The sequence below is a fragment of the Paralichthys olivaceus genome, chromosome 11, assembly GCF_024713975.1.
Source record: "Paralichthys olivaceus isolate ysfri-2021 chromosome 11, ASM2471397v2, whole genome shotgun sequence".
Lineage (NCBI taxonomy): Eukaryota > Metazoa > Chordata > Actinopteri > Pleuronectiformes > Paralichthyidae > Paralichthys > Paralichthys olivaceus.
The window spans coordinates 18455299-18482492 of record NC_091103.1 but is presented as its reverse complement, the minus strand read 5'-3'; the positions used below and the strand labels follow the sequence as shown (position 1 = coordinate 18482492).

Genomic DNA, 27194 nt, shown 5'->3' with positions numbered 1-27194 from the left:
CACATTCTTGTGCTGCTGTGCCATTTTGTTCTTTGTACAGAGGATAAATGAAGGCACATCTTATCTTATCCGACCAATGTAGCCAATGGCTAAAGCAGGACAATAATAAGCAGTTACTGTTACATCATTTGAAACATATCTCTTTTTGTACGTATCTCCTATAAATAATGTGAAATTTGAAAGGAAATTGAGAGTTTTTATAAATTGCTTGTCTTGTCTTAAGGTCTCTTCATTGCCCTTTACAATACTTTACGTCACACACACATTCATATAATGACTCTATGCACAGCACTCTTCTATCACACATCAGGCACACCATCAGGGGCAATTTGAGGTTCAGTGTGTTGCCAATGGACACTTTGGCATGCAGAACTCGAGATGTCGGGTATTGAACCACTGTCAGATTAGATGTGAGACATGTTGCAGCTGTCATTCTTGAGCTTTGTGTCATGAAACACCTGGTTCAAAAAAAGAAACACCTATCTAACCTTTGTTTCACAGTCTTTTCAAAGAAAACCAGCTTCTCGGAAAGAAAGAAAGCTCCTGAGGGCAAAAGCTATTGTCCAAGCCTTCAGCTAAACCAATTAGGCTGTTGATAAAATGCAGTGGTCCCATCACCCCCAAATGATGCTCTCAAAAGGAGTATAAATACACTTGTAGCTGGGTAGAGATGTTATTTCATAATATATATATATATGTGTGTGTGTGTGTGTATCACTGAAACATTCACGCAAGCATCTGGATCCCTGTGATAAAAGATGAATGGTCTGAGTCGCTCCTTGTGTCCTATGATTATCTCGCTTAAACTATTGGCTACACTGCCCCCCACTGATTTCTGATGGTAAAGCTCTTTTTCTTCCGTTTTCGTAAACATTCACAAACACAACAAAATGAACACAAAGACCACAGTCTGTTTCCGTAAACGTATCCAATGTTGAGCATTAATGAGCCTTAAAGGTACAGTGTGTAGAATATTGTGATATCTAGTGTTGAAGTTGCATGTTGCAGCTGAACACCCCTCACCTGACCCTCTCCTTCCAAACATGAAAAAGAACCTGTGGTAGCTTCAGTTGTCATAAAAACTCAAAAGGTGTTTAGTTTGTCCAGTCTGGACTAATGTAAAAAACATGGCGGCCTCCGTAGAGAGGGTCCCCTTGATGTAAATATAAAGTATTTAAATATAAAGGGTCTTTTCTGGGGTGAAGAAAACTACAATTCATACAATTTAGATGAAACAAACTAGTGAAAACATCATGAGGATGAGGAGGTTCTTTAAATGGTGATTGTATGATCTCAAATGTATTACAGTGAAAATGTTGCTGTTGTCTTTTACCATTTAAACTTGTCATGCTTTTGTGTAAAAAATAAGAGATATAAACTGGACTGACCTGAAACTGAAATAAAAAATGTATGCCAGTAGTTTCTCACCAACTCGCAAAGTCACTCCTCGAAATGTTACGCCATTGTTGAAATGTCTTCCTCATGTCCTATGGTCATTTCACTTGAGCTACTGTACATTACATAAGAACTAAGTGGGCCGATGGTACTGCTCCATATCTTTCAGCATAAATAAGGACAAAATTAACATGAGTATGACAGAAGGCTCCGTCTGTTTCCACACATGTACAGTATATGAGGATGAGCCTAAATGAGCCTTAAGAGTAAAACAGAAAATAAAAGAGAAATAAAAATGCTCTTCTGGTACTTATAGCTGCAACTCATTCTGTGACTGCAGCAGTGACACTAATTTTCTCATTTGGAATCAGTAAGGACATGAGCACTGATCAGAAGATCTAAATGCACGACAGTCGTCTCCACTGCAGGATTTTACAGAAAACTCTCTGCCAATACTTTGTTCTTCTTTGGGCTAATTTGTGTCAGTGAAGAAGGAGAACAGATGAATAATGAAATAAAGGCGTGAATGCCACAAAAGCAGGAAATGTTTTCGTCTGAATGGATGATTAATCACAAACTGGACTTGACTCGCTTCAGTATGAAAAGTGAGCGCTGATATTTTAAATGTGCCATGTTTCACCTTTACCCTGAAAATAAATGCACCTCTGTGTTTCTTTGTTGAAAATAACAATATTGGCAATGATTCCTACAATTCAATTATCAAACCCTCATGACAAAGAAATGTATTTGATAAAATTTATATTTTACAGTTTCACTATAAAATTGATTACGAATTATAAATGTAACTATATGAACTAGAAATAAAATAGAAAATGCAAATACAACCACATAGAACCAGATTTAAGTAAATACACATTCTTTCCATTAACATGAATACACATTTTTCAGCATAGTTTTTTCTCTAAAATAAAAGGTTATATATTTGCAAACATTAACATTGATACCTATTTGTCTATGAAAGGCCATTTTTTACAAATGTATCAATTAAGATCTTATTAACTTCATCAGGAAACCTCCTGGATCATTGTAATGTGCGTTCAGTTTGTATGCTTCCCACTGTATGGTGCAGTTTTCAGTGCTGAACCATTTCTCTGATGTGTAACCACTTTCAGGATAAAATCCTAAATTTCAGTGGCTTGACTTGACACGAGAGAAACTTTATGACTTCATCTTCCCATTTGAAATGAAGCATATTTGATGTCTGAGCTGTGGCGCTAAAGGTGCCGCGGCTGCCGAGCTTATCAGGTTTGTGCAGGTTTCTTAGAAGCAGCTGTGTTCGTCAGATCAATTTAGAGGACCAACCAACCTCTGGGTCGGAAAAAGAAATGAGAAAATTCCCCCTTCTGAAAATAAGACCATATAGGTGAGACTCATTGCATAGATACTAATTTATGTAACTTAATGCATGACTGGGCCCGCTGCCACTTTGCTGACGGAGATAAGGGAGAGGGCTCAACAAAGCAGTTCATGTTTTGGTACACGTGAGCTAATTCAATTTCAGTTCAGCTAAATACTCTTTTATTACAAAGCTATTTTCAACACTTATTATTTCAGAGCGGCCATAAAACTGATACTTAAAATGAGTTACTGTGTTGAGCAAGTTACCTGTTAATACAATGTCAAGTGATTTAGTCAGAATTTCATGTCAGAGACAGTGGAGTTATAATAGAGACGTGTTTATATTCAGTATAATCCATGTCTCCTGTCCACTAATGGACACTTAAGTTCTCAGTCATTTATAATGATTCAGCCTAACAATGTCCTTCTCCTCATACAAACAACTTTAAAAATACATAAATAAATACATTTTAGACACGAAATCATCCTTTATCAAGTTATTGTTGCCCACAGGAGGAGTTGGATTTGTTATCCAATATATAATTAAACACATATATATCCTGACATTACATTAGCGAATCGCCAATGATTCGTTGATTGACAGAAAACCAATTGTCAATTATTTTTAAGCAAAAGTGTCAAAAAAGAGAAGCTTTTATTTATTAGTGAAATGAATATGTTTGGGTTTGGACTGAGTTGAGTAGACAAAACAAGGGAAATTATAATGGGCATGTTTCATTATTTTATTTTTGCCTGATAATCCATATCTGCTCCTAAATGACATGGGCTTTTCTATGGTTCATGCAACACTACTCCGCAAAATGTACTACTAAAATCCTTAGATAGAATGGCACTCAGTAGAGCGCATACCTTCACTAAAAACCCAACAGTCCCCTGATGAAACCAAACTCATGTACATTTTTGGGGGGATCTGCACCAAATTGCACACACTCACTAAACATGACAGACTTTTTCATCAAGATCCTTGAAATTCTGAGGAATTAACAAAAATGTTTAAGATCCCTCCCCTGATCCTAATCCGCACCAAAATATGATAGTTTCTTCCTTTCGTCATGCACCACCCCTCAACTAAAGTTTATAGTGTGAGTATTGTTTGTGTAGTTGCAGCCATGTTGTAGTGCATTAAAAACTCGATTTGAAATGGTTATCTACTGTTACTATATATGTTATCTGTAGTTCTATTCAGAAAATCAATGTTTTAATGCAAAAGGCATTTAGTTGATTTTAACGCTTCTTGTGATTCAGATTCATATGATTTGTGAGCTTCGATCATATTTTTGGTCCATAAACCTGGAGCACATTCAAAGGTTTTCCTCAGTAAATGTAGAATTAAGAGATGGGATTTTTCTGGTGAAGTTGCTGCGGTGAACAGGAAATGAAATGAATCTCACCTGAACCGTCCGTGCAGAGAAGCTGACATTAGTGATAATGCACAGGAGAAATTTCTCTTATCAAAGCTCCCTGGTCATACTAATGATATTGAGAGAGGCTTACAGACAGGAGTGTCACTTCAAGTGATGGTAAGGTCATTACTCTGCGCAGCTTCGATTCTCAGCCATCCCAAAGAGCCAATTATTCCAGGGTTTGACAGATCACTGAGATTATAAAATGCTGTTTAGCGACGCTTTCTGCTTGGTAGGTTGTTTCTATCTTTAGCGTCAATACCCAGAGGTATTGATTCTAATGGCAATTGCCTCACCCGCCACCAGCGGTACAGAGCCGAGAGAAAATTTGATCCACAAACTAAATTGATGCTACGGCTGCTATAAACACTTGAGGGCTGGAAAAAAAAGTAAGTAAAGCGATTCATAAAAAAAACCAAAAGCCATTTCAGGAAGATTTCTTGTCACATGGTGAGTAAGTGGTGAAAAACACAAAAAACCATGACCGTACAATTACATGCTGTCAAAAGACTAGCTAGAAATGTTTTTTAGAGTAATGGTCGGGAAATTCGAAAGAAGAAAATTATTATTTTAAAACAACCCATCAAAACATGATGACAATATAAAATGTGACCGGGTCACTGAGAGATGAACAGAGAATTATCACCTGAATCTGCGGCTTCTGGCTCATCACTATATCAGTTTATGGCCTTTGGTTGCTGAAGTGATAAACCTAATTACAGATTTCTTTTCATGACTATTAGATCAACCTAATGGATTTTTGGCAGTGATGCTGCTGAAATAAAACTCTTGTTTTGGAAATATGACGCAATATTCAAAAATTACAAAACCCATGTCCAGTAATCCAAAATCTTGATATATGCAATTGGGCTCTAATGTGTGAACTTTTAACATTTCTAAAAACAACTTGAATAATCCCTAGAAAAATGTTTTTGAAGAACACAATAATATGATATTAATTTTGACCTTTGACAACCAAAATTAAATCAGTTCCTCTTTCAGTCCAAGAGAACATTTGCACCAAATTTGACAAAATTCCCTAAAGACCTTACTGAGGTATCCTGTTCACAAGAATTGGAAATACACACAGACAACCTCTAAACATAATGTCAGTGGTGAGGAGTAACATTACAGAGCCACGGTGTAATGCAGTGTTAATCTGCGAGGTGGAATAACTGCGGCCCGTGCACTTGAGTTGCCGCACCACTGCAGGATTGACCCGGGCGACCTTCTTTAGCCTCAGATAACCACGCCTGAAGCCTGTGAGGACAGGTTAGACTTCAAATCAGATGACAGCATTAATCTGGCCTCAACAACCCTCCCCTCCATCTGGCGAGACAGTCGAGCAACAGGAGAAAGGAGCAAGGATGCCTCTCACTCCTCAATGAATACTAATCTCCCATCTCTGCTCAGACCGAAGCCACCGTGCTTCAAAACACACACGTTCTGTCGCTCAACGCATTAAAATCCTCCAATTCTCGCGGCTATCATCCATCATTTAAAAACTAACCTATCACCAGTACAGCCAGGCACAGAACTCAGCCAGCCCTGTGACACCACAGTGAAAAAAAATCCCATCTCCCTTTGCTTTACTGTAACTGCCAAACAGGGCAATAATCTTAGTGCGCCTTAGTGAAGAACTCATCTGCTGCCACCAGACAGCCAATTTCCTACCTGCACTACAAAGTCAAAAGAATAAAGATGTTTCTTTTTCTCTCTTTACAGACGAGCAGTTTTCAGGCGTTTTACCCCCACAAATCAATCTCACTCTGTGGATAAAAGGAAACATTTAAAAAAACGCTGATGAAACTGGTTTTAGTGTGTTAAAAAAGAGCCTCTGTCATATATTACAACATCTTGCGAGTATTTGTGATGAGCTGCAGAATCTGCCTGAAAATTAATTTCAGCCAGTTCTTGAGCCACGAACTCCAGCATTAATAGGATTTCTTTGTCTCAGATCTTGACGTGACGTCTCCAGGCAAATCAAATGTCGCTGCAGACGTCAGTCCGGGGCTTTCTGCGTAGTGTATGTGGGTTTGTGCACCTGGTCTCTAAAGTTCACTCGCTGGTTTCTCACCAGAGCAAAGGTCTCGTTTAAAGACTGAATGCACCTCATTAGTTTGTGCCACTTCCCCTCAGAGTGCACCTGGTCTAAATCATCACGACCCTCGCCTACGCCTGGGGTGTAAATGACTCTCCTACAAGATGCATCATTTATGGCTACAATCAGGGGGGGAAACCGCCGGCTTCCACAAACACAGCACAGCTCATTTGGATGCTTTTTCCTTTGTAGAATATCTATGACTCAGAAGCTGAGCGTTTACAGCAGCAGAGGTACAGACTAAGGAGCAAAGCAACCATCTGATTGGCAGAGAAGGGAAGATGGACCAAAGTGTCCCGATCTTCTCATCCTGCAGGTGGTAAAACTCGACTGGTCACCACCGGCCACATCATTAGTCTCATGAAGATGGAGCGTGGATGAGGAGGCGGCGGGGAGGTGAAAACACACCTGTCAGGCTGCACAACTGCTGGCTCAATGAGCCTGAGCTTCATTATGATTCACTGCACGGAAAATCTAAATCTACAACAACGAGCATTGGACACAGCCACAACCCATATAGGTTTACGGAAGGATTTAATTAACGGACCGAACAGAATTTACTGAACAGCAGCTGAATTTAAACAAAGCCTTTGTCCGATACATATAAGTGAGCTGTGGGAGGTCATGATGCGACATGCTGATGGTTGTTAGGGTAGTTGTGGTTCAACCAAACCTGAGTACAGTGATTATACCAAGATATTAAAACACCAAATGAGGGAGATAAACTTTTTGTGGAATTTCTGATTAATACATCTGATACCATTTATGTCATAACATAACATGTGTAATAAGTACAATACAGAGACGGCATGGTAACTCCCAAAACAAAACATAAAAACCCAATTTAAAGTATTCCTGCAGAGGCCTCTAGTCCTCTCAGGTCAACTATCTGTGAGACATCATTCTCGTCAGGCATAATATATGACATACCCAAACAATATTCTTCATGAAGCATTGGGACAGACTAATACAAGTCCTGTAGAAATAATTTTCTTTGACTTTATTTGAATCAAATGGAAATGTGCAACTAATCCAGTATATATTAAATTACACCTACCACATTTTAATCTTACATTCTCAGTCATACAGGTCCTGGTGTCTTCAGGATTTGGACTTGCTTGTGTTTGCCTCTTCATGTTTTATCTCAGATCACTTCTTCTGACTAGTGGGAGATTTTTGCATGTTCAAATCCTGAAGCTGCCACATTTTGTACCTCAATGTCTCCGTCGTTGCCTGGTTTTGACTTATAACGCAGACTACTTTCTGCTGTCATACTTCAGAAACATTTTTCAAATGTCGCACAGTATCAATAACCATCACTTGACATCTGTAGCTTCTGCATAAAAACATTAATATTTGATCAGATTAGGAAAACTCATCCTCTGGGGTTTTACTACTATCGTAAATAACACTTCTCAGACAGAGGAGCAGGAGATAGTCAGGCATAATTTCCTTTTGTTCCTAATTACAGTATCACTCCCCTGAATACTGATTACTACAGACACAGTGTACAGCTGTGGTACTGTACTTTTAATAAATATGCTGTTAGGAACAATCATAGCCAGATTGATGTGTGAAGTGGCAGTAATCTTAAAGCAGCAGTGGGTCACTGCAATTTAATCACAGGAGAGAAAACACCATAACATATACATGACTGTGAGCTTTCCTTTCTGTGAGTAGTTTCTATAAGTGAATAATTCAAGAGCAACACACGAGGCCTGGAATACATGAGTGTAAAAAAATAGAGATTAAATGGTTTGAAAATCATTTAATATGATGATACTGATCAGAAATATGATATTCTGTACTTGCTGCGGTTAAATTGAACTAGCACAACTTCTCAACCCTTTGTCCTCTTTCAGCTGAGTCTAAAGCGCCTCCCTGCACCAATATCATCGACTTGCAGAGCCAGAGAGCCTTACTGCCAAAATGCGTGCAACATGAGCTGCTGCTGGTTGGCTAATTTCCAATGAAGCAGACATTTAGCAAACTCACTATGACAGAGAACAACTATAGCTGAATAGATGAACAGCTCAACCAATAGTAAACCAGTCTCAACTGTCAATCATGATGTTTCAACATGTTTTTATCTGCATCAAAAGACTCATTTGATATTAGTTTACTTAAAATTAAAAAGATTTATCATAATGAAACATTAAGATTAATTTTTTAAATTTTTTATAAATGTTTAAAATTTCAATTTTGTCCCATGCGCTAACATGGAGGAGGTGGGATTTATGACATATATTGCAGACAACCACCAGGTGGCGATTACGATGCTTTGGCTTCCCTTTTGGGGGGCCATGACGTTGTCCATCCCTGTATACAGTCTATGTTCTCTATATGTCGGCTGGTGACCTGTCCACGATGTACCCAGCCTCTCCCCCAGTGTCAGCTGCAATTGGCTCCATGCCTGACTGTGATCTTCAAAGGATAAGCAGTAAAGATAATGGATGGCAGAATGTACGATCAATATGTTGGGTCTAATAATTAGGTTAAATTATTTAATATTCTGCAAATACTACACTCTTAATGTATTATTAATTTAGGCCAATAAGGCTACTCGATAGAGTGCAGTCTATTCAATTGCGACTGGTACATTTCTCTGAACATGAAAACAGTTTAATCACTGAGCTCAACAGAATGAATCAATGCTATGACGACAGAGGCTGTTGATCAGCAAAACTTGTTACAGTCAGTATTTTTCCACAGAAAAATAATAATAAAAAAATCAACTCATAATTTAAAACATCACAGATGATTGGTTAAATTGGGATTTCAACTAAATCATTGACTCCTTTCTTGTCGAGTTCTGTCGCCTTTTACTTTAATCAGAAACATGAACAAATCAAAGAGCTTTGACAGTCACGGTGAGAGAAGTTTACACTTGATACCTCCTCGTCTGTAGAGTATATAACCATTTTCTGCAGTAAGAGTTAAACTGTTCCCAGTCGTTCCTGACGGAGCAGCACAATCATGAGAATTATTAGACGGGTACAGTATGCTGTGGACAGCAGATCACTAATGCACTCAGTGTAACTCACATCAAAGCAAATCATCCAGCAACCAAATACTGATTAGTTCGTGAAAATAATGGAAAATAACCTCGTGTTCCATATTTTTCCTTCTGATGTCGGGGAAACATGGATCATTTATTTAATGTGCATCAGCTAAAATTTACATGGCTCCAACTTAATGACTTTCCCTTTATAACAGCAAAGTGAGCACAACAGGCAAACTGCAACAAAACACAGGAGACATGCTACACATAGACGCACACAGGGTTTCTGCTGTTCACCAAACTAAGACGTCTCAGTAACACTGAAAGTGATTTAATAGTGTGTTCATTTAGTACACGCATATTATTGACATTTTACTTCCCATGTCTACATAACAATAATTATTGTGCCCAGGAGCAATGTATAGATTACTGAGCAAGGAACACCACCCCCTCAGGCCCCTGGACCAGAGCCTCTGTTTGATGTGATCATGAATCTTTCTTGTTTAAAAGCCAGAGAACTTAAGACTATGGATAAAAACTATCCAAGAGACACAAAATCCCCAAAAGACACAAAAAACAAAAAAGTCACAATTCCTCTTTGCCAGTTTCTCATAATCCACTAATATCAGGCCCCAGATAACTGGCAAAAAACATTAAAAAACAAATATTTTGTTATTTATTCATGCTACAACTGACACTTCCAGGAAACTGTCATCTTTGCACTACTGTGATGTGATTGGCTAGTGCCCACGCTTGAGTGTTTGTTTGCACACGATTTATATAGCTGCTGCCTGTTACCACATAACAGGTTGAGTTCTGCTTAGCTTCTGCCATATCTGCGCTGACGACACAATGGAACGGAACCATAACGCAATTTGGCATCGCATGGTCTTTCATAATTGAAATAAAACGAGCAGCGTTTCCATTAAAGCAACATACGTGAGAGTTCTGTGTTACGTGGCTACTGTAAAGCTACAGCTGCTCTGTCAACAGACCTCAACGTCCCCCAGGTGAGCTCAGCACATTCAGGCTGTTTTAATCACCTGCCTCAAAGTCACATTAGCTCAACGAGCCGGCACACGCAGCCCCATCAACACCTGTCACCCTCCACTACTGTAACTGTCACTGGAAAATCAACACGGATAACTTGATGTTTAGAGGCTTCGGTGTGTCACTATGAAGTCAAACACACAGCAGCTGTTGTGTAGGAACACAAAAATCTGCACATCACTGTCCTTTCCATTGTGTAGCGAGCGTGAGCCAATTAAAACGACCCAGTTCTACACGGGAGAATCCTTTTGGTAGCTTTGGCTCTTTCTGCGTCCAATCAGTGTCTGCAGCCTCCACAGGGGTCCTCCGAGTGTTCATGGTACACAGAGTGGACGGTGGTCAATTATAGGAACACCCACACTAAGGTATGTGCCAGCCTAACAAATGCAACCATATGAGAAACTGGTGGAAATATATCAGCTTGAGCCGATAGAGAAGATGAATTCAGCTCAATGAAGTGAGTCAGAAGACGAACAGCGTCAGGATATTTTCTCTGCAGCAGATTGTACTGGTGACAAGAAAGAATTAAGACTAACATGTGTACCTTTAATGTGTTTAGCTCATTGCTCTGCAGGAGGAGAGAAAACTTAGGCAATTATTCTAAGTGAACCTGGATTAGAGCAAAAACGATTAGTTGCTGAATCAATTAGTCAAATAGAAACAATTTTGATAAATAAATGATTAAATGATTCATATCATTTCTAGAGCAAGGATATAGGGATAAAAAGGTGAATATTCTCTGTTTAGTTTGTTTGAATTAGCCTGCTGAACATTTTACCCTATTGAGCCTAACTACACAACAACAATAACAACACTCATCATTATCATCAGAAAATGATAAGACACGAGAAAACAGCGTTACAACAGCTTCCAATGGCTTGAATCATCAGTGTGTTAATAAAGTGCTGGTTTATAGGCAAGCCTTAATTTTAAAATCCTGGGCGTCATTTTATTAATGTCATTGTGACACAAATACTTTGGTATTAATGAGTACAGCCTGACAGATATTGATTTTTGGGGGCTGATACACACACTCACATATATCACATATATATATTTATATACCATTATAGCAATACTAGAGTAAAAACCTTCCTATACCGATCTTCTTGCGAATTAATATATATATGTTTTTTTAAACTGCCAATCATTCCTAATACGTCATCATCAAACCCTTATGACAAATAAATATAATTGGGGCTTAATGGTTTACAGTTTAAACATTAATTTTATTACAAATAACAATAAATAAAAACAACACATTTAAATAAAACAAATATATTTGCAGGGGAATTAAAAAAGTATAATGTTTTCACATTTTCTTTTTTAGAAGTTCTTTGACTTTGACTTCTTTACTTCCAGATATCTGCCAGATCTCTGAGACTCCTCTGCCTTTGCATCGCTAGTTAATTCACATGCAGCAGCCTGCCAGCAGTGCTGTTTGTCCCACTGCTGGACAACCACTGTTTAATTTCTTGTTTAGTTAATCAGGCAATACATAATTAGAATTACCCTAAGCTCTGTGAGTTATTCTGTGAAAAGGGATATGGCTGGCTCGCAAGCATCAGCTGACACCAGAGCCAAGTGGCTCCCGTCTCATCATGAAGCAGCCGTCACTGAACACAATCAGCTGAGGACATGGTAATATTTTAATAGCCGAGCCGAGGAGAAAGGCATTCTCACATGAGGAGGGTGAGGTTGGCACGCTAACCTGACTCTACAGTAAGACCGCTGGCTGCCAAGTCGCCTAGTCACTTATGAGAGGCAGTAATGTGTTACAGCAGGAACATACTGCCTGATACTGTATCACTGAAATGTTCAGCATCGTCGCGTAGAAGCAAAAATGAAAGGATCCTAGAGGCAGCTGAGAATTAACACATTGATTTAAACGTTTCATTAGCAACGTATGGGTTTCCTCATGTGAAGCCAACATGCATTTCTTTAATAGAAGCTGAGTCTTCTTGGCTCATATGAAGTCATATCAGACAGACGGGCAGCGCGGTTTAGTGCAGCAGTTTCTCGATCCGCTAATTCTAAAGTTTCTGACAGGCAGGATTGGCTTTTGACAGGCTGCTTAGCTGCTGTTGAAAACATAAAAAGAAATCCATCATGCAAATTGAGAAATCCACTTGATCACCAGAACTGGAGGCGACTGTGAGTTGCTTGTCAGCGAGCCACAAAACTGAGTTCATCCATTTGTTTCATTCCATTTAGCAGTTACACCAAATCAACAGCAGATGTAATGTCACGCCAGAGTGGTTCCCATGCACATGACAACAACACAGATTTTAACTCAGGTGTCCTGTGCTTTGTTGAATAATGAAATACACAAATGCTTTCTAAGTAATTTCAGCATCTGAAAGTGAGCTGAAGATGGATAGGATTGTTTGAACCAAACAAATCCTGACACAACAGACACAAGCTGTAAAAACCTATGATTTCTTCACCAGAGTAAAGACAACATCTGGTCAGACGTGACGCAGCGGCACTGTTGACAAGATCGTCCAAGTCAGAAGAGCCTAAAGGCCTTTTATAGAAGTGAAGCCTAAATGATGCAGAGTGTTTAAAAAGAGGAAAATTCATGATGTTTAACACTTCTTGTCAATATTTGTGTGTGATTATGTAACGTGATAGCATCCAGCTGGAAAACAGCTGGGAGTTTTGGCTCCGAATGAACAGTTTCAAGTACAAACCCTTTTTATACACAGTGACCGTTCAACAAAAAGCAAAAGCAAAAAGCAAAATTAAAACATTTAAATTGTAATCTTTAATTTTGACAGGTATTTAGTGTAAATTTCAGGCATAATTAATGAGCTATTCTGCCAATTTATTTGAATTTTAGTCAGTTTCTCACATAATATGTTGCTAAATTAATGCTCACAAGCCATTCCAGGAAAAAAAAAGCCAATAATTGATAGAACTTAAATTGTATATTTCACCATTATATAAGTGATTGCCCAAATATGTCTGGTGGGATTCCATGTCCAGAATCATTAAAATGACATCCTGCACTTTCAGGTATAAACACATGGTTTTATATTTTTTATATTTCATGTCACAAGGGACAATAACCATCAAAAGGAAGCAAAGAAAAAAAACTTACTTGAAACTCAATTTAAGTCATTCAACCGTGCAACAACATTATGCCCTCTTAAGATGAGGAGTGCTCTGCTGTGTGGTGGCTCAAAGGGGACATCTAGTAAAGAACACAAGCCGTGGCAGCCACTTTGAATTTCAAAGCAATAGAAAAATTCCATATTTCATGTAGTGTCAGCGTGCTCTCGCTCCCGCAAAACTTCGTCTGAAGAAGTGGGGGGAGGGGTCAGACATAAATAGACTCATAAGTGCCAATAAGTCTTATGAGAGGACCGAATCATGAATCTGAGTACAATTCAAGGTGGATTAGAATCTGGTGTAAATGAAAGCCTATGAGAAAGGTAGGGCCGGGCGATGAAATTATATCAATATTTATCGCAGTATAAGTTTCATCAATAGCAAAAAACAAAAGTCCAAATACGAATTGATGTATTGATTATGTGTTGTGCTGGCACATTAAAAACATTAATGATCTAAGATTTGTAAAACTCGAGCCCGTTCTAAACTTGCCTGTTAGCTTCGCCTGTTCTGAAGCTCAGCTGCTGCTTCAGAATTATTCCTTGTCATTTGTGTGTCCTCCTCAAACATTTCTACAATATATGGTCACTTTTTTTATTGTTTGCGTGTTGGCTGTTGTCTACAGAGCTTTTTTATTCACGGTCTATGGCTCAAAGTGAAGTTACAAAACTTTGTGTTCATCCTACCTGGTTTATGTGCAATTAAGATTTTATACTCACACACACAGCGAGTGCTACAGAGCTCCGGTCGGCTGTTCAATGCATTTTTACTGATATTCAACATAATGCAAATCTCACCAAACTCTGCAGTGCACTTTCCATGACCTCTAAGAATGCACAAGCCAAGTCAAACGTCGATTAAATGAACGGTTTTCGATATGTGCTTCCCACAGACAGACAGACAGAGAGACAGCCAGACATTTGTGGTATTTGTATACAGGTAGATGTTTTAAAGAGTAAGTCATAAAGAAGGGATTGAAACCACAACCCTCCCTAATGGAGCAACACAACTTAAAATGCATAATAATGTGACTTTTATTGTGATAATTACTAATAAGAATCCATGTGGAAATGTCTATATTTCTATTTTTGGCCACATTTTCCAGCCCTGCTGAAAAGTCACACAGGTGAACTCTCTTTACTCTGTTGAATTCGACTTAAATCACTTAATTGATCACGTGTCACAATTCAAACTCAAGATTCTGTTAATTGGAGAAAAAAAACTGCTTCAAAAGTGGAGTTTGGCGTTAGAGAAAGGTTTTCAGTGAAATGTCAGGGGAGCATGCAGAATGAGGAGAGACCACCTGCAGCCTGGCTTCACTCGCTGCAGCAGCTTAACGAAGCGTCGAGTGAATTAATCAGCTTATTACCTTGAAAAATCCACATGAACATCAGCACCGCGCGAAGTCTCGTCTTTATCTCCATGGCGCCACATCCACCGGCTCCTTCAAAGTTCACACAGAAACTAACGCGGGCTTCACTTCCACAGAATGATCGCTGAGTCTTCAGGTGACGGTGTCCTCTGTGAGAAGCAGCGGGAGCACATGGAGCCTCCTCTCCTCCTCTCTGCCATCCCGCCTCCTCCTCCTCCTCCTCCAGGCAGCGGCTCACATCACCGGGGCGCACCGGCGGCTCCGCGCCTCACACCGGGGGAAGGAATGGAGAAACGCTCGCTTCTTCTCTTGCTCTCATTCCTCGCTCCCCTCGGGTCTCCTCCACGTCTGCTGCCTCCGCTGGGCTCCACTGAGTGAGGCTGCCTCGTGTCCTCCTCACTTAGTCAAACTGTAGGAGCTTATTCACCTGCAGGAGCTGCTCGGTGACGCCCCCTGCCTCCAAATGCTCAACTGCAGCTGGACAGTCAGACAACACTGGGAAAAGTTCACGTGAACAGATCAGGGACAATCATACACGTGTTGATAAGTATAAGTAGACAGCCTGATAATACATCAAGAGTAAAAGTATTGTCCAAAATCAAATACTGCATTTTGTATTTAGTGGAACTGCTCACTGGGGTTAAATACCTCAACAAAAGTGGTGAATCACAAAAGAGTGAGTTTCATTAAAATCTTGGTTTTGTTGCTGTTTTTAATTCAGCAAACTAGGCACACTGCATGCTCACACTATTCGTGGATCATGATGATGGACCGTGATCGTGTTGGCATCTGATCATGGACCATGATTACAAGGCTACTTGATATACAATATGTCTACTCACATATTCTACCATTGCTGACAATAACTCCTCAAGTCATTTGTCACTGCTGCTCCCTTCATATTTTCTTATGTAAATGCTTTAAACATTGACACACTTTTCCATTATGGTACAAACTGTTTCCTCTTGTTGAGGGTTTAGAACAGAGGATGTCGCACCTCGTATGAGACAAATTGTGAATCGTGAATATGGAATATACAAATAAGATTTGAATGATTGATTGATCGACAAATTTAATTCAACACAGAAAGGTTGTTCTTATTTTCTGTTCCATTTCTCCGAGAATGTTCTTGATCCACATCTTTCTCTGGGCAATAGCTATATGATTGTTTCCTGCACCCTGAACATGACCTGATGGGTATACAACCAGAGGGGACCATGCTGAAGGATGTGTGTTTTTCTATTATTGTCTTTTATCACAGACAAAAACAATGATGTCTGTGTCACCTTTTTGGTATTCATGCCTCAAGGATCAAATCAAATTGTCTCACAGCTGCACATGGGCACAAAACTGGAGGAACGTACAGAATATAACAGAACGTAGCGTAATGTAATGTGACATAACATAACATAACATATGGAGACATATTTCAAGTGATCCGATAAATATGATTTCAATACTCACTCTCCATTTAGCTCAGTTTTGGTCTTCACCAGCTCCTGCTTTTGTCCCCAGCAGCTGTTTGCTCCACTTTCTTCCCCAGCTACTTGTTAAATTTGTCTTTCTGCTGTTTGGTGCAGGACACATGCAAGTAGTGCACAGTGAGTCTTTTGTTTTGAGCCTGAAAACAACTTCCTGCTGTGGTAGGGGCTGAACAACAACAGCTGAGGTTGTGCTCTAGAAAACCAGTTCCAAAAAGGGTTGGAAGATACTGGAAAAAGCAGAGTTATCAGTTTCTCATACAGTCACTGCACTCATTGTTAAGTCCACAACAAGGTCAGTGAAGTCATGTTTATGAGTATTAATCTGAGAATAATGGAAATACTACTCAGTGGTGGATTTGATTTTAATATTTTACTTTTACTGTTTTATCTTGAAACACTAAAACCCATAATGACGTCACTCAATTACCCTCGGGTCCAAATAAATGTAAAGTCAACTCAATTACCATGCACTTCCTGAAGTATTAGAAAGTCTCATTCAGAGCAGAGACAAGTGTCGCAGGTAAAGGTCTCACAGGAAAACACTGCAGCCACTTACACAGGAGAACAGGATGCATCTGTGGGGTTTTACATTGTAATGCAAGTCTCAGGTCCTGGCTCAGCTCACAATAAATGGATTGTCAGGTGAAATATTAATGCAGATGGAGCCATGTGTTTTATTTTTAATGCAGCATAATGGATTTATTACATGATATTAAGCTTCACATGTTTTTGACGGCATGACCTGCACCTCCATGTGAAGTCAGGTTCACAATTAAACACATTCAGACACATGAAGAAGGACATGCAAGGTTCTCTCTTTGTTTGCGCGTGTGTATTCGTGTATGTGTTGATATTTTTCATCTGCTTCGAGTTCTGTCTGACAGGCAATTACGCTCCTGACTTATTTATGTTGTTCTCATATTGTGGAACCCGCTGTCCCTGTCTCCTTCTATAGACGGATGTTAAGGTCAGACCTGGTGCAAAGTTTTCCCTGAAAATTGTGCAATTGTTTTATCCAGACAGAAGTCAGATCCGACTCAATACTATTTTGTAAAACAGCTCGTGAATTTTACTGACCTTGAAACACAAGGTTGGGACAAACTGTGCATTTTACTAAATATTTATCAATACAGTACAAGTATGTAAGTGCAAGGGAGGAACATGACTTTTAGCTTTGCATTTTTTGAAGTACTTTTTGAAGTATATGATCAATAATTTTGGATTAATGAATATTACTGGATGGAAAATGGGCTAAAAATATGTATTATGGCAGTTCAAATAGTGAATGTCTTATTTGGAGTATTTATAAAGAAAAAAATCCCTCCAGATTACAATGTCAAAAGATTTTTTAGAATTGACTTATTTCCATTAGCTAGGTTCACCTTGATAAAACATACGTAGTCTAAGACAACAGCACAAGAATAAATACTTCCTTCATGAAACAAATATTTTTGTATTTTCGTTCTATCTGTCTATCTATCTGTATATCTATCTATCTATCAGTAGATCTGTACCCTGTATTTAATAGGTACTAGGTAAGTAAAGGAGTATTTACATTTTAAGATGTATTTCTAACCCCCTCCATAGAATCTAAATTGTTTCTTAAGATCTGACTTTCATGTCTACATTTGTGTTTGAGTGTGTGTAAAACATGTAGATCTTGGAAACGCGAACATTACAAATGTAATGTCACTGCTCTGTGTGAATAATTGATTGCTTCAGCGTGAAAGTAGCACCGGTATGAAACTGCACATCTTGCACGTTCAGGCCTTTTCCAACCCTGTTTCCCTTCAATGAGCCACATCATCTGCAGGTCAGGTAGATTTTTACAAATGAATTCAGCAAAAGACCACTTGTGCTTTCATGCAGCGCTGCAAAGACACTGAAATGACAGAATCTGATCTTCACTGGCATTTAGTAAGAAAAATGTTTCTGGGGTAGAGGTCCATTTCTTCAGCATCTCTGATTTGTGTCACTTTCAGCAGCTATCTATACGAGCAAAAACCCTCCCTGCCATATTCCTGAATACATCTATTGTTGAAGTTGGCGGAGATGCTGTTATCTCACTGCCAGATGGTGGAAGATGAATTTAGCCTTGACAGTCGACTCCTACAAAGCATGACAGAACTTCTTTGTGGAGACCATTTCCTCTTGTTGCACTTTGTTACCAATTAATTCATGTAAAAATATTAATCCATGCAGAAAAATGGCCCCTGTGTGACTCTTACTAGCATCATTATTATACATGATATTCTAATTTGTATAAACTGATGCATATCTGTAGGTAACGTGCTGTTTACTCTTGTAGCTGCTTGAGGTGGACCTATTTAAACCACTTCAGATAGAGTATTTGAATCCAGTGTCACAATTTAGGGGGTGGGCCTCTCTAAAAGGTCACAAGATAAATGTGAGAGGACGTTAGATGATAAATGAAGAAGAAAATAAGAGAAAAACAGTTTGCTCCATATATTATTGTGATTATACTTTTGTATTTTTTTAAGTGGCATCTTGTATTTTAGACTATAATGTATCTTAAACATTATTTTGGAACTATCAAGTAATTATACCTGTCAAATTAAAGGTACATGATGCAGCAAAAATAGCAATGTTTTCCTTTTAAATGTAGGAATGAAGGAGTATCAGAAGTACTATGTATTTCAATATCTGAGCAGCATGATGGATTGCTGGTATTTCTACCAAGTGCAGAGTTCAGATTAGTGTGTTCTTTTGTGCCACCTAGTGGTGTAACCCCTGAAGCACTGGAGCAGTCACTGTGTCCATACACCTGCTGTTTTATTTTTAGAGATGTGTGGGGGTGTAACCTGCAGGTGATAAAGAAATCAACAGTGGACAGGTCAGCAGTCGCTCTCAGGGCTAATACAGATTGACAGACAATCATTCGCTTCATGCTCGTCAATTTGATGCCTCAACTCCTGACCTGAGTGTCTGTGGACAGAGGCGGGGGACGTTCATAGTGACGACATGCAATGTCTTCAAAGAAAGGGCCACAGCAGGGAATCAAGCCTGTGGAACTTATTGTCAAAATATGTCCGGCTGTATACTGTGCATGTTTTACTGAACCCAAGTAGATAGGTGTCCTAAATACAGGTTGTAATTACAAACCGAGTTCAGATTTTTTTATTATCAGTTTGGACGTTTGAAGAGATCACCAGGCTGTCTTTATATAACATTTCTGCCAGTTGATCCTTTTCATCTAAATTTTACACACTGACACACATCTAATTATTTTTTTCTCCACTGTAATTTCTACAATTTGACAATAGCAGTTTTTAAAGATGAATGACTTTAATTGACCTCGTTGATAAATCACAGCATGTACTGAATTCAGCTGCCACTCCTTCTTTTAATTGAAGTGACATTTTTGCTGCATGAGGAAAACTTGAATATCTTTTCACATAAAAAATAACAGACGGAGGTCAGGAATATTGATTACTTGACATGGAAAGACTTTAAATTAGAGCTCTGTATTTGCATATGTGTCAAACAAATATGAGAATTGATCTTTTTTCAGCTCAATAAAGAGAAATGGAATTGAATTGAAAATGTACCTGCATATTTTGTAATGAATTTCTGTTATAATTGTTAATTGTAAATTGTAAATTATTCTCTCTGGTCTTTGAGTGCTGGAAGCATCTGTGTATAAAGTGACAGGAGTTTGAAGAATTCTTGCCATTTGTTCTGGACACTGACTGCTTCCTTCTCATTTCAATTAAAAATGTTGTGACGGTGTACTTCTAATCTCAGACACACACACACACACACACACACACTCAGTGTGTGTGTGGCTGCCACATGTTTGGTGATAAAACTCTTCTGTCATTTATCAGTCTTCACCATCATTACAGAGATTAGATTTGGACGAGCTCATGGGATATGAAAATGACCTCATGTAAGACTGAGATGTACATCAAAGATTTTTTTATTTCCGGGAGTGATAGGCTGTGATTCTGCTTCAGTGCTGCACAATAACACATATCCACTTTCACTCTCTATGAGTTTAAATCTGAATTTTTACATGATGAAATTCCCTTTTTTAGTCGAAATTATGTTTCAGCCCTCTTGCACTGCTGTAATCTATCCCATCATCATTGTATGTCCCTCCAAAGGCCTCAAACTGCTGTGATTCTGATTTTAATCTTAACTGCCAATTTGCTTCACACTAGCATTGCATCTGTTTTACGCTCTCTCCCCATGACGCTGTACATGACAAGTGCTTTTGTAGCTCAGCACGACAGACACTCTGAAACCGTCTCTAAAATCTGTGGAGGAGCTAAAATGTTTTTCCTGTGTGGAAAGATGAGCGTGATTAGAATTCGCAGATGAAGAGGAGCATGAGAAGATATAATATATATAATATATAATATATAATATCAGCCTGGAGAGGAAGCTTTGACTCACCCTCTCATGATGAATTTCTTTTAAAACAAGGTGACGACCAACTGAGACAGAGAGAGTGATCGAAAATAGTTCAATTTTTTAAAACTTCCCACTTATTAACAAAGACATACATGAAATATCTGACACCTGTAGATTTAGAAAATAGAAACACTGAGCAACATGTGGCCGAACAATAACAAGTCTTGAAAAAGTGTCCCGTATGGATTTTCATGATTGATGATTGATGATTGATTTCAGTCTAATTGTTTCTCACTTCAGTCATTAGGTGGTAAATCACTTGGTCCTTGAACGTCACAATATAATGAGAAATATCCTGGTTGTTGCTGGTGGAAACAAAGTATTGAATGTACTTTACTGGAGTAATGTCTTTTCATGTCACTTTATACTTCTAATCCATTACAGAAGAAGATACTTGTTACAAAATGTAGTGTTGTGTTGCAGATTTATCATCTTTGTAAAATCTGAAAATGAGATCTTCATATTTTCTTGCACATTTTTATTGAATGGAAAAAATGCTCAAGCTGTTGTGCATCATTTTATGCATATTTCTCTGAAGCCTTAGAGATTTGTTATCTTTGGAAAATCTTGGAAAATGTCTTTCAGAAGAAATTGCAGTGGATTTTTAGTTAAGTTCAGTTCCACAGCAGGAGGTTATTCTGACTAAACTGACATTTTAAGACAAATAGCTGTGTTGAATTGTTGCTATGTGTGATGTACGGAGGGGACAACGGCATACAAGTTATTGCAGATTTTCCAGAGGTATTGCACATTTTAAGGAACGGGAATTTGGAATTTGTACACCTTCTGTGAGCACAGTAACCTAAAATCTGATTAAACCCTGTCTCAGTGCTGACACTTGTCCAGAGCTGATATCTCCCAGTAGAAATGTGTAGTTATACGTTCTGACCAGCAGAGATCGCTCCTGAGCCTTTGCTGGAATCAGCTGCTGCTGCTGCTGCTGACCACTGTGTTCAATTGGTGTAATGTGATTCACTCTCATGTCTGAAGCATTGTTGGGAGAGATCACTACAAACGTCCACATGCATTTATTGTAGGGTTTGCTCTGTAACAAGCATTGAAGGAGATGATCATTGGCAGTATCTGAGTGCTGCTCTGCTTCGGTTGTAGTTTCAGCAGCTGCTGAACATGTTTGATATTTAAACCAGAGACTGGTGGAGCAGAGGCAGGACTTGAGGGCTGTGATGTAATGTTGTAGAAAAGATAAATGGGCTCTCGAGCACAAGTGGCAATTACATGAGAGATCTTTTTGTACCGAGCACCCGATGGATGAAAATGTGGAAACTGAAATATCACTTTTTTTCCACCTTCATTTCTGCAAAGAGCAGAATCACTGCATGTGTCAATGTCGAGAGGAGCTCATCTTGACGAAATTCTGCGAGAATGTGAATTTGCTGTCACATGAAATGCAAATTTCCCCCGAAACAACACAAACAACTCACCAAACAAAACCTACTCTGCAAAAACAGCAAACACAGCTGCCTGAAATACATTATCATTTTACAGCCACATAGCACAGCTGACATGTTGACAGATCACCACCAGGTGAGGACAAATGAATGGATGAGGATATATTCAATCATTTAAAGTTGTAAACATGTGTGCATACATAAAGAAAATCATGATTTAATGTGTTTCATATCACCACTTGGGCTTAATGCATCATAAAAGACAAGCACTTTAAAGATATTGGGTATATTTTCATAAACTTAACCGTGGAACCCCATGTCTATATGAAAATGTATGTGCATTTGAAAGAATTATGAGCTAGACATTCATTAATGTCAAAAATTACATCTTAAAAATATTTTCAAATCAGAACTTTGATTCACTTTCTTATCATTTATTTGCTTTCACTGAGCCTTTTTATTCATCAATTCATATTCTTATGACTAATCTTTTATTTATTTTATTTTGGAAAGTACATTGAAGTAGAATAAACAAGGAAATCAAGATTTGGTGTAAATAAAAAAACGTTTTGATTTACAATATTGAATAATATGAATTTGGACAAAGTAAATCACTTTCCGTGAGTGTTTTTATCTTTATTTTCACTCACTTCACTCGCCTCTGTTTCTTTCCTGTAAAAATAAACTGCCTCCGATACTTAACAAATGTAGAACACAATAAACTACAAAAACTCTCTCTTCCGCACTAGTGACTGTCTTGGGAACATGCACCATCATTTGGGAGAGGAGTGCATGTCAAATGTGCAGAGAGGGATTGTGATATTTACTGTTAGCCGCCTCACTCAGGCTCATTATATCCGTTTATCAGATGCAGCAGGAGTCTGGGCTCCTCCAGGGCTCTTCCAGCTCTGTGCACTGCTCAATACAAACAACTCTTAGACAATGTGACACCACCATTTAAGAGCGTGACAAAAGAGGAGCTGCCATGCTCCCTCTGCTGGCAAAGGTCCCAGACAAAAAAAATACTGAACCAAATGATGCAGCAATAGTAGCTGCTTACCTTTGCATTCTGGTGCATTGGGTGTGAGTGACTCTCTGCTATTGGCCCTGTGCTGCTGTGACACTCAGCCTATAAATAAACTCTGGAGTCCTCCTGGCTATCTAAAGGTCCTTTGCACTTGTATATACACACATGCACCCGGTCTCCACAGGGAAACAAAAGCCCTGCTCGTGTGACTATAATGAAATCTGCTGACAAAGTATCTCAATGGGTCAACAGCCAAGACCCACGACCGAGTAAAGAGAGATAACAGGAGCTCAATTAGGGACGGCAGCCAAATCCTGAGAGGTATTTCAGCTTTTATCAGTGCCCCGAGTGCCCTCTATTTGAGTTTTTTCTACATTTTTGTTCAGTAATTGTTGCAGTGAAATTGTGAGAACAAGGCAATATGGAGTTTGTCATAATGAGATGGAGCCAGACGGTGATCAGAGACACATAAGGTCAGAGCCAGGGGGGCGAGAGGCCAACAGCTGAATTCACATTCTTCACCGCAGTCAGACAGACTGCCACATCCCACCATCTGTACCTCCCTGTTCTGTCAGTGCACACACACACACACACACACACACACACACACACACACACTAAATTATCTGCAGCAAGTGTCACCTTAAACCCTGTTACAACCTAACACACACACATGCACACAAGTGCAAAAGTAATATAAGAATAGTTCAGCTGCATTATTTTATAAGAGCTGCACACATTGTCACGACTTATTTATTCATGTCAATTATAAATACAAGGAATAGCGCATCATTTTTGGAAATGTATTGTTTCATCTAAAGGGACCCTTACGTTTCTTAATATTCAATATCCTTTCTATTACATTACATTATTACTCCCTCAGTCCACATGCCTGCACTTTATGTATATTTGTATTTATCTCTATCCTTTATTCCTCATACTATATTTTCTCTGCAAAATAGTAAATTCTTTTTTACCTTATCTTGTCCTTATGTCAAAGAGAGTTGTGGAAAAGCATTTCACTGAGCGTTGTACTATGTATGGTTGGTGAATGTGATAAATAAAATTGGAATTCGATTAGAATTTGAGTATAAGTGATAAATCCTGCCTCCTCCATGTTAGTGGATGGGAAATGGCTTGAAACTAAAGTCAAAGCTCACATCAAATACATTTTTCTCAAAGATGGTTTCTGCCATTTTGGATAATTGTTTGCCAATAATTAATTGTTTATCAGCAGGAACTTTGGCTTAATTTTTGGATAAAAGGAGGAAATGGAGACATGGTATCATCCATCTTTATTTATTGTCTATATGATCCTGACATACATGAAACACTTGACATCATAAGTGTCCACTGAAGCCTTTTTTTTCTTTCTTTTTTTTACCAAAGATAGTGTGCAACAAACCCATGGGATCTGTGGACAGTTGAGTTTAACATTTTTCAAATCAATACATGAAGTAACACAAATACGTTTCCTTCAATTTGTCTCCATGGTTTTCCACAGTTGGAAGTTTAACTGGCACCTTCCTCTGTGTGTTTAATGGTTTTATGGTTCCCAACTGAGAATTAGCACCACTCGCTGCTTATCTCAATGAACAGAATTGGCATAATGGTGGTGGATGTAAACGCACATTAATTCTTATTTTCTTTTTGGTTCAATTTGTGCTAAATTTGGATGGAAACGCTGCTAATGTCAAACCATTCCTTTTAATTTGTTAATCTAATCCCATTAAACCAAAGAGTAGGTCTCTCTCTACATAATTAGAGACGATACTAGACTCTGATTGACTGACAACATCTGCTCCGGGTAATTGAAATGTTGTGAACCTGCTGAGTTTTCCAGCAGGGACGATGTCTGTCCAAATGAGACAAAGCCTCATGGCTGGAAGGACTTGATTGAATGTTTAATGGCACCATGTCTGCACTGGAGAAAAAGCTGGAGAAAACATGCCATTTGATGAAAGATGAGTTTTATTAGAGGAGGAAAAACTAAATTGTATCCATCAACCGCAAGAGTAAAAAAATATATGTGTCCAAACAGGGACACATGGGGGCAACTGAGGCAAGACTCCACCTGGGTACTCAGGCTCCTCTGAGTTTTTTTTATTATCTTGAAATACAACCACCATCCCCATCTAACACCTCACTCTGCTGTTGAGATGCCTCTATTTTATGCCTGTTTAGCCTTTGTGGCCCACAATAATGTCCACACTTCCACTGGAGCTGAGATTGGAGCCATTGTGGACCCTCATTGTGTCACATCTTTGCTACAGACATCTGGACTCCTCTTCTGTTGCCCAATTTCCAGTCCCATTCAAGAAGGACAAAAGAGGGCAGGCGTCCAACCGTCCAAAAGTCGCCTTCCATCATGTAGGACTCTCACAGCCTGACATGGAGACAATGAAGCGGAGGGTATAGAAGCAACAGCACCTAGGAACCGGTCTGCTCTGTGTTGGAGGAGGGGAGGAATGAGTAAGTGAAACTGAGCTCGTACCCCCCAGGGAGCTATGTGTGTCCACAACTCCCCAAGAGGGAGACTCCGGCTGGGCTCCTGAGGCTCCAGCGGGGCCTCGGATTGTGGAGGAGTGGGAGTGAAACAACAGCTGCTAAATAAATCAGCAGAGAATCAGACAGCGGTTGATAGACAGCAGGACTGCAATGATCTTAAGTGGCGAGGACGCAGGGCGAGTCAAACGCCCTCCACCCTCATCGGCAGCAGCAGCAGCAGAGAGGATGCCGTCAATGAAGATGAAACTGAGGGAGCAAAAATTGTGTTAGTGCTGCTGTGCAGTGAGGTTATTAATAAACAACTGGAATCATCATCATCAGAATTAGAGCATCAAGTTTATTTGTGCTGCACAAAATCCCACGTTTGAGAAATCATTATGACCGTCAATATTAATTCACACTGAGAACATAAGAATCATGCTGCAGACTGTGTGGAGCCGTGTGTGGTGATATGTGAGCAGAGCTGAAGGTTATGTATAAGATATTTTATGCTTGTGTGAGTATCTAGTTTACTTCACTGAAACTATTTGCTGACAATCCAAGTTATAAAACTAACCTTAAATCCCCAGGACTAGTTCCAACATTCAACAATAGATCCAAAGCATCATCAAATAAAGGTGTTGTCATTTAAAAAATACAGCACAGACATAACAGTTTAGCAATGATAAAATAAAATAGACAATAGTGGAATCATTGAAGTTCTGTGTCCCAAAAGTAAAAAATAATGAAAGTAAAACTAAAAGTAAATAAATAGCTACTTAAAATGGAAAACAGGATTTCCAATTACTGAATGTTTATGTCTCTACCTTAAGAAATATGTGTGGTGGTTAAATGCTGCAAAGAGTTTGGTTCAAATAAAATATTTTGATTTAAATCACTACACATATATATACGGTGGTAGGAAGAGCTCAACACAGTGCAAATTACAGCATTTCATATTATATCATCATCGTTACGTATTATAACATTACAAAGCATTGTTGACAAATTGATCAAGTTACTTTCTTAATTTGCACGTGTTTTTTCTACTTGCATGTATTTTCATAATTTGCGCCGAGCTCTCTCTGCCACCTACATATGTAAAAGAAAGAGGAAGTTAAAAAAGAAGTTATGGAAAAGTTATTCCTATAAACTAGAGAACACTTTAGTTCATGCAACTTGCATGTTTTTTCTTCAAGAGGCTAATCTGCATAACATTTTATATTTACTTTAAAATAATGAACTTTGCCAAATTTAAAGTCATCCCTAAACTTTGAAATGAAAATTCCCATTAACCCAAAGGCAAGACCTTGACTCAAACATTGTATTTATATATGGAATGCATATAGACATGAAGACAATGAAGGTAAAGGCAGTTGTAGGAAATGAATTGGAATGAAGATATAAATAAAACCCAGTGAGATGTGAGAAGACCACCGAGCCTCATTTAGCCTCTGTAATAAACCTGTCTAATTTGAACCCTGCAGCAAAGTCAGAGATCAGCATGTCAAATGTGCTGCTTTAAGTTTTCTGG

The 27194-nt window shown here is 38.8% G+C and overlaps 1 protein-coding gene across 2 annotated transcripts in view; it reads right to left on the bottom strand.

Annotated features, from left to right (window-relative positions):
* esamb (endothelial cell adhesion molecule b) overlaps window positions 1-16433 on the bottom strand; it is a 41029-nt gene extending 24596 nt beyond the window's left edge. For both annotated transcript variants that reach the window (XM_069534043.1, XM_020088012.2), the window contains exons 1-2: window positions 16281-16433; window positions 14814-15311 (exon numbers count right to left, since the gene is read on the bottom strand). In XM_069534043.1, coding sequence (XP_069390144.1) covers window positions 14814-14868 — 55 coding nt within the window. In that variant the 5' untranslated portion in view covers window positions 14869-15311; window positions 16281-16433. The remainder of the gene's footprint in view (window positions 1-14813; window positions 15312-16280) is intronic.
* Between the last annotated feature and the right edge of the window lie 10761 nt (window positions 16434-27194).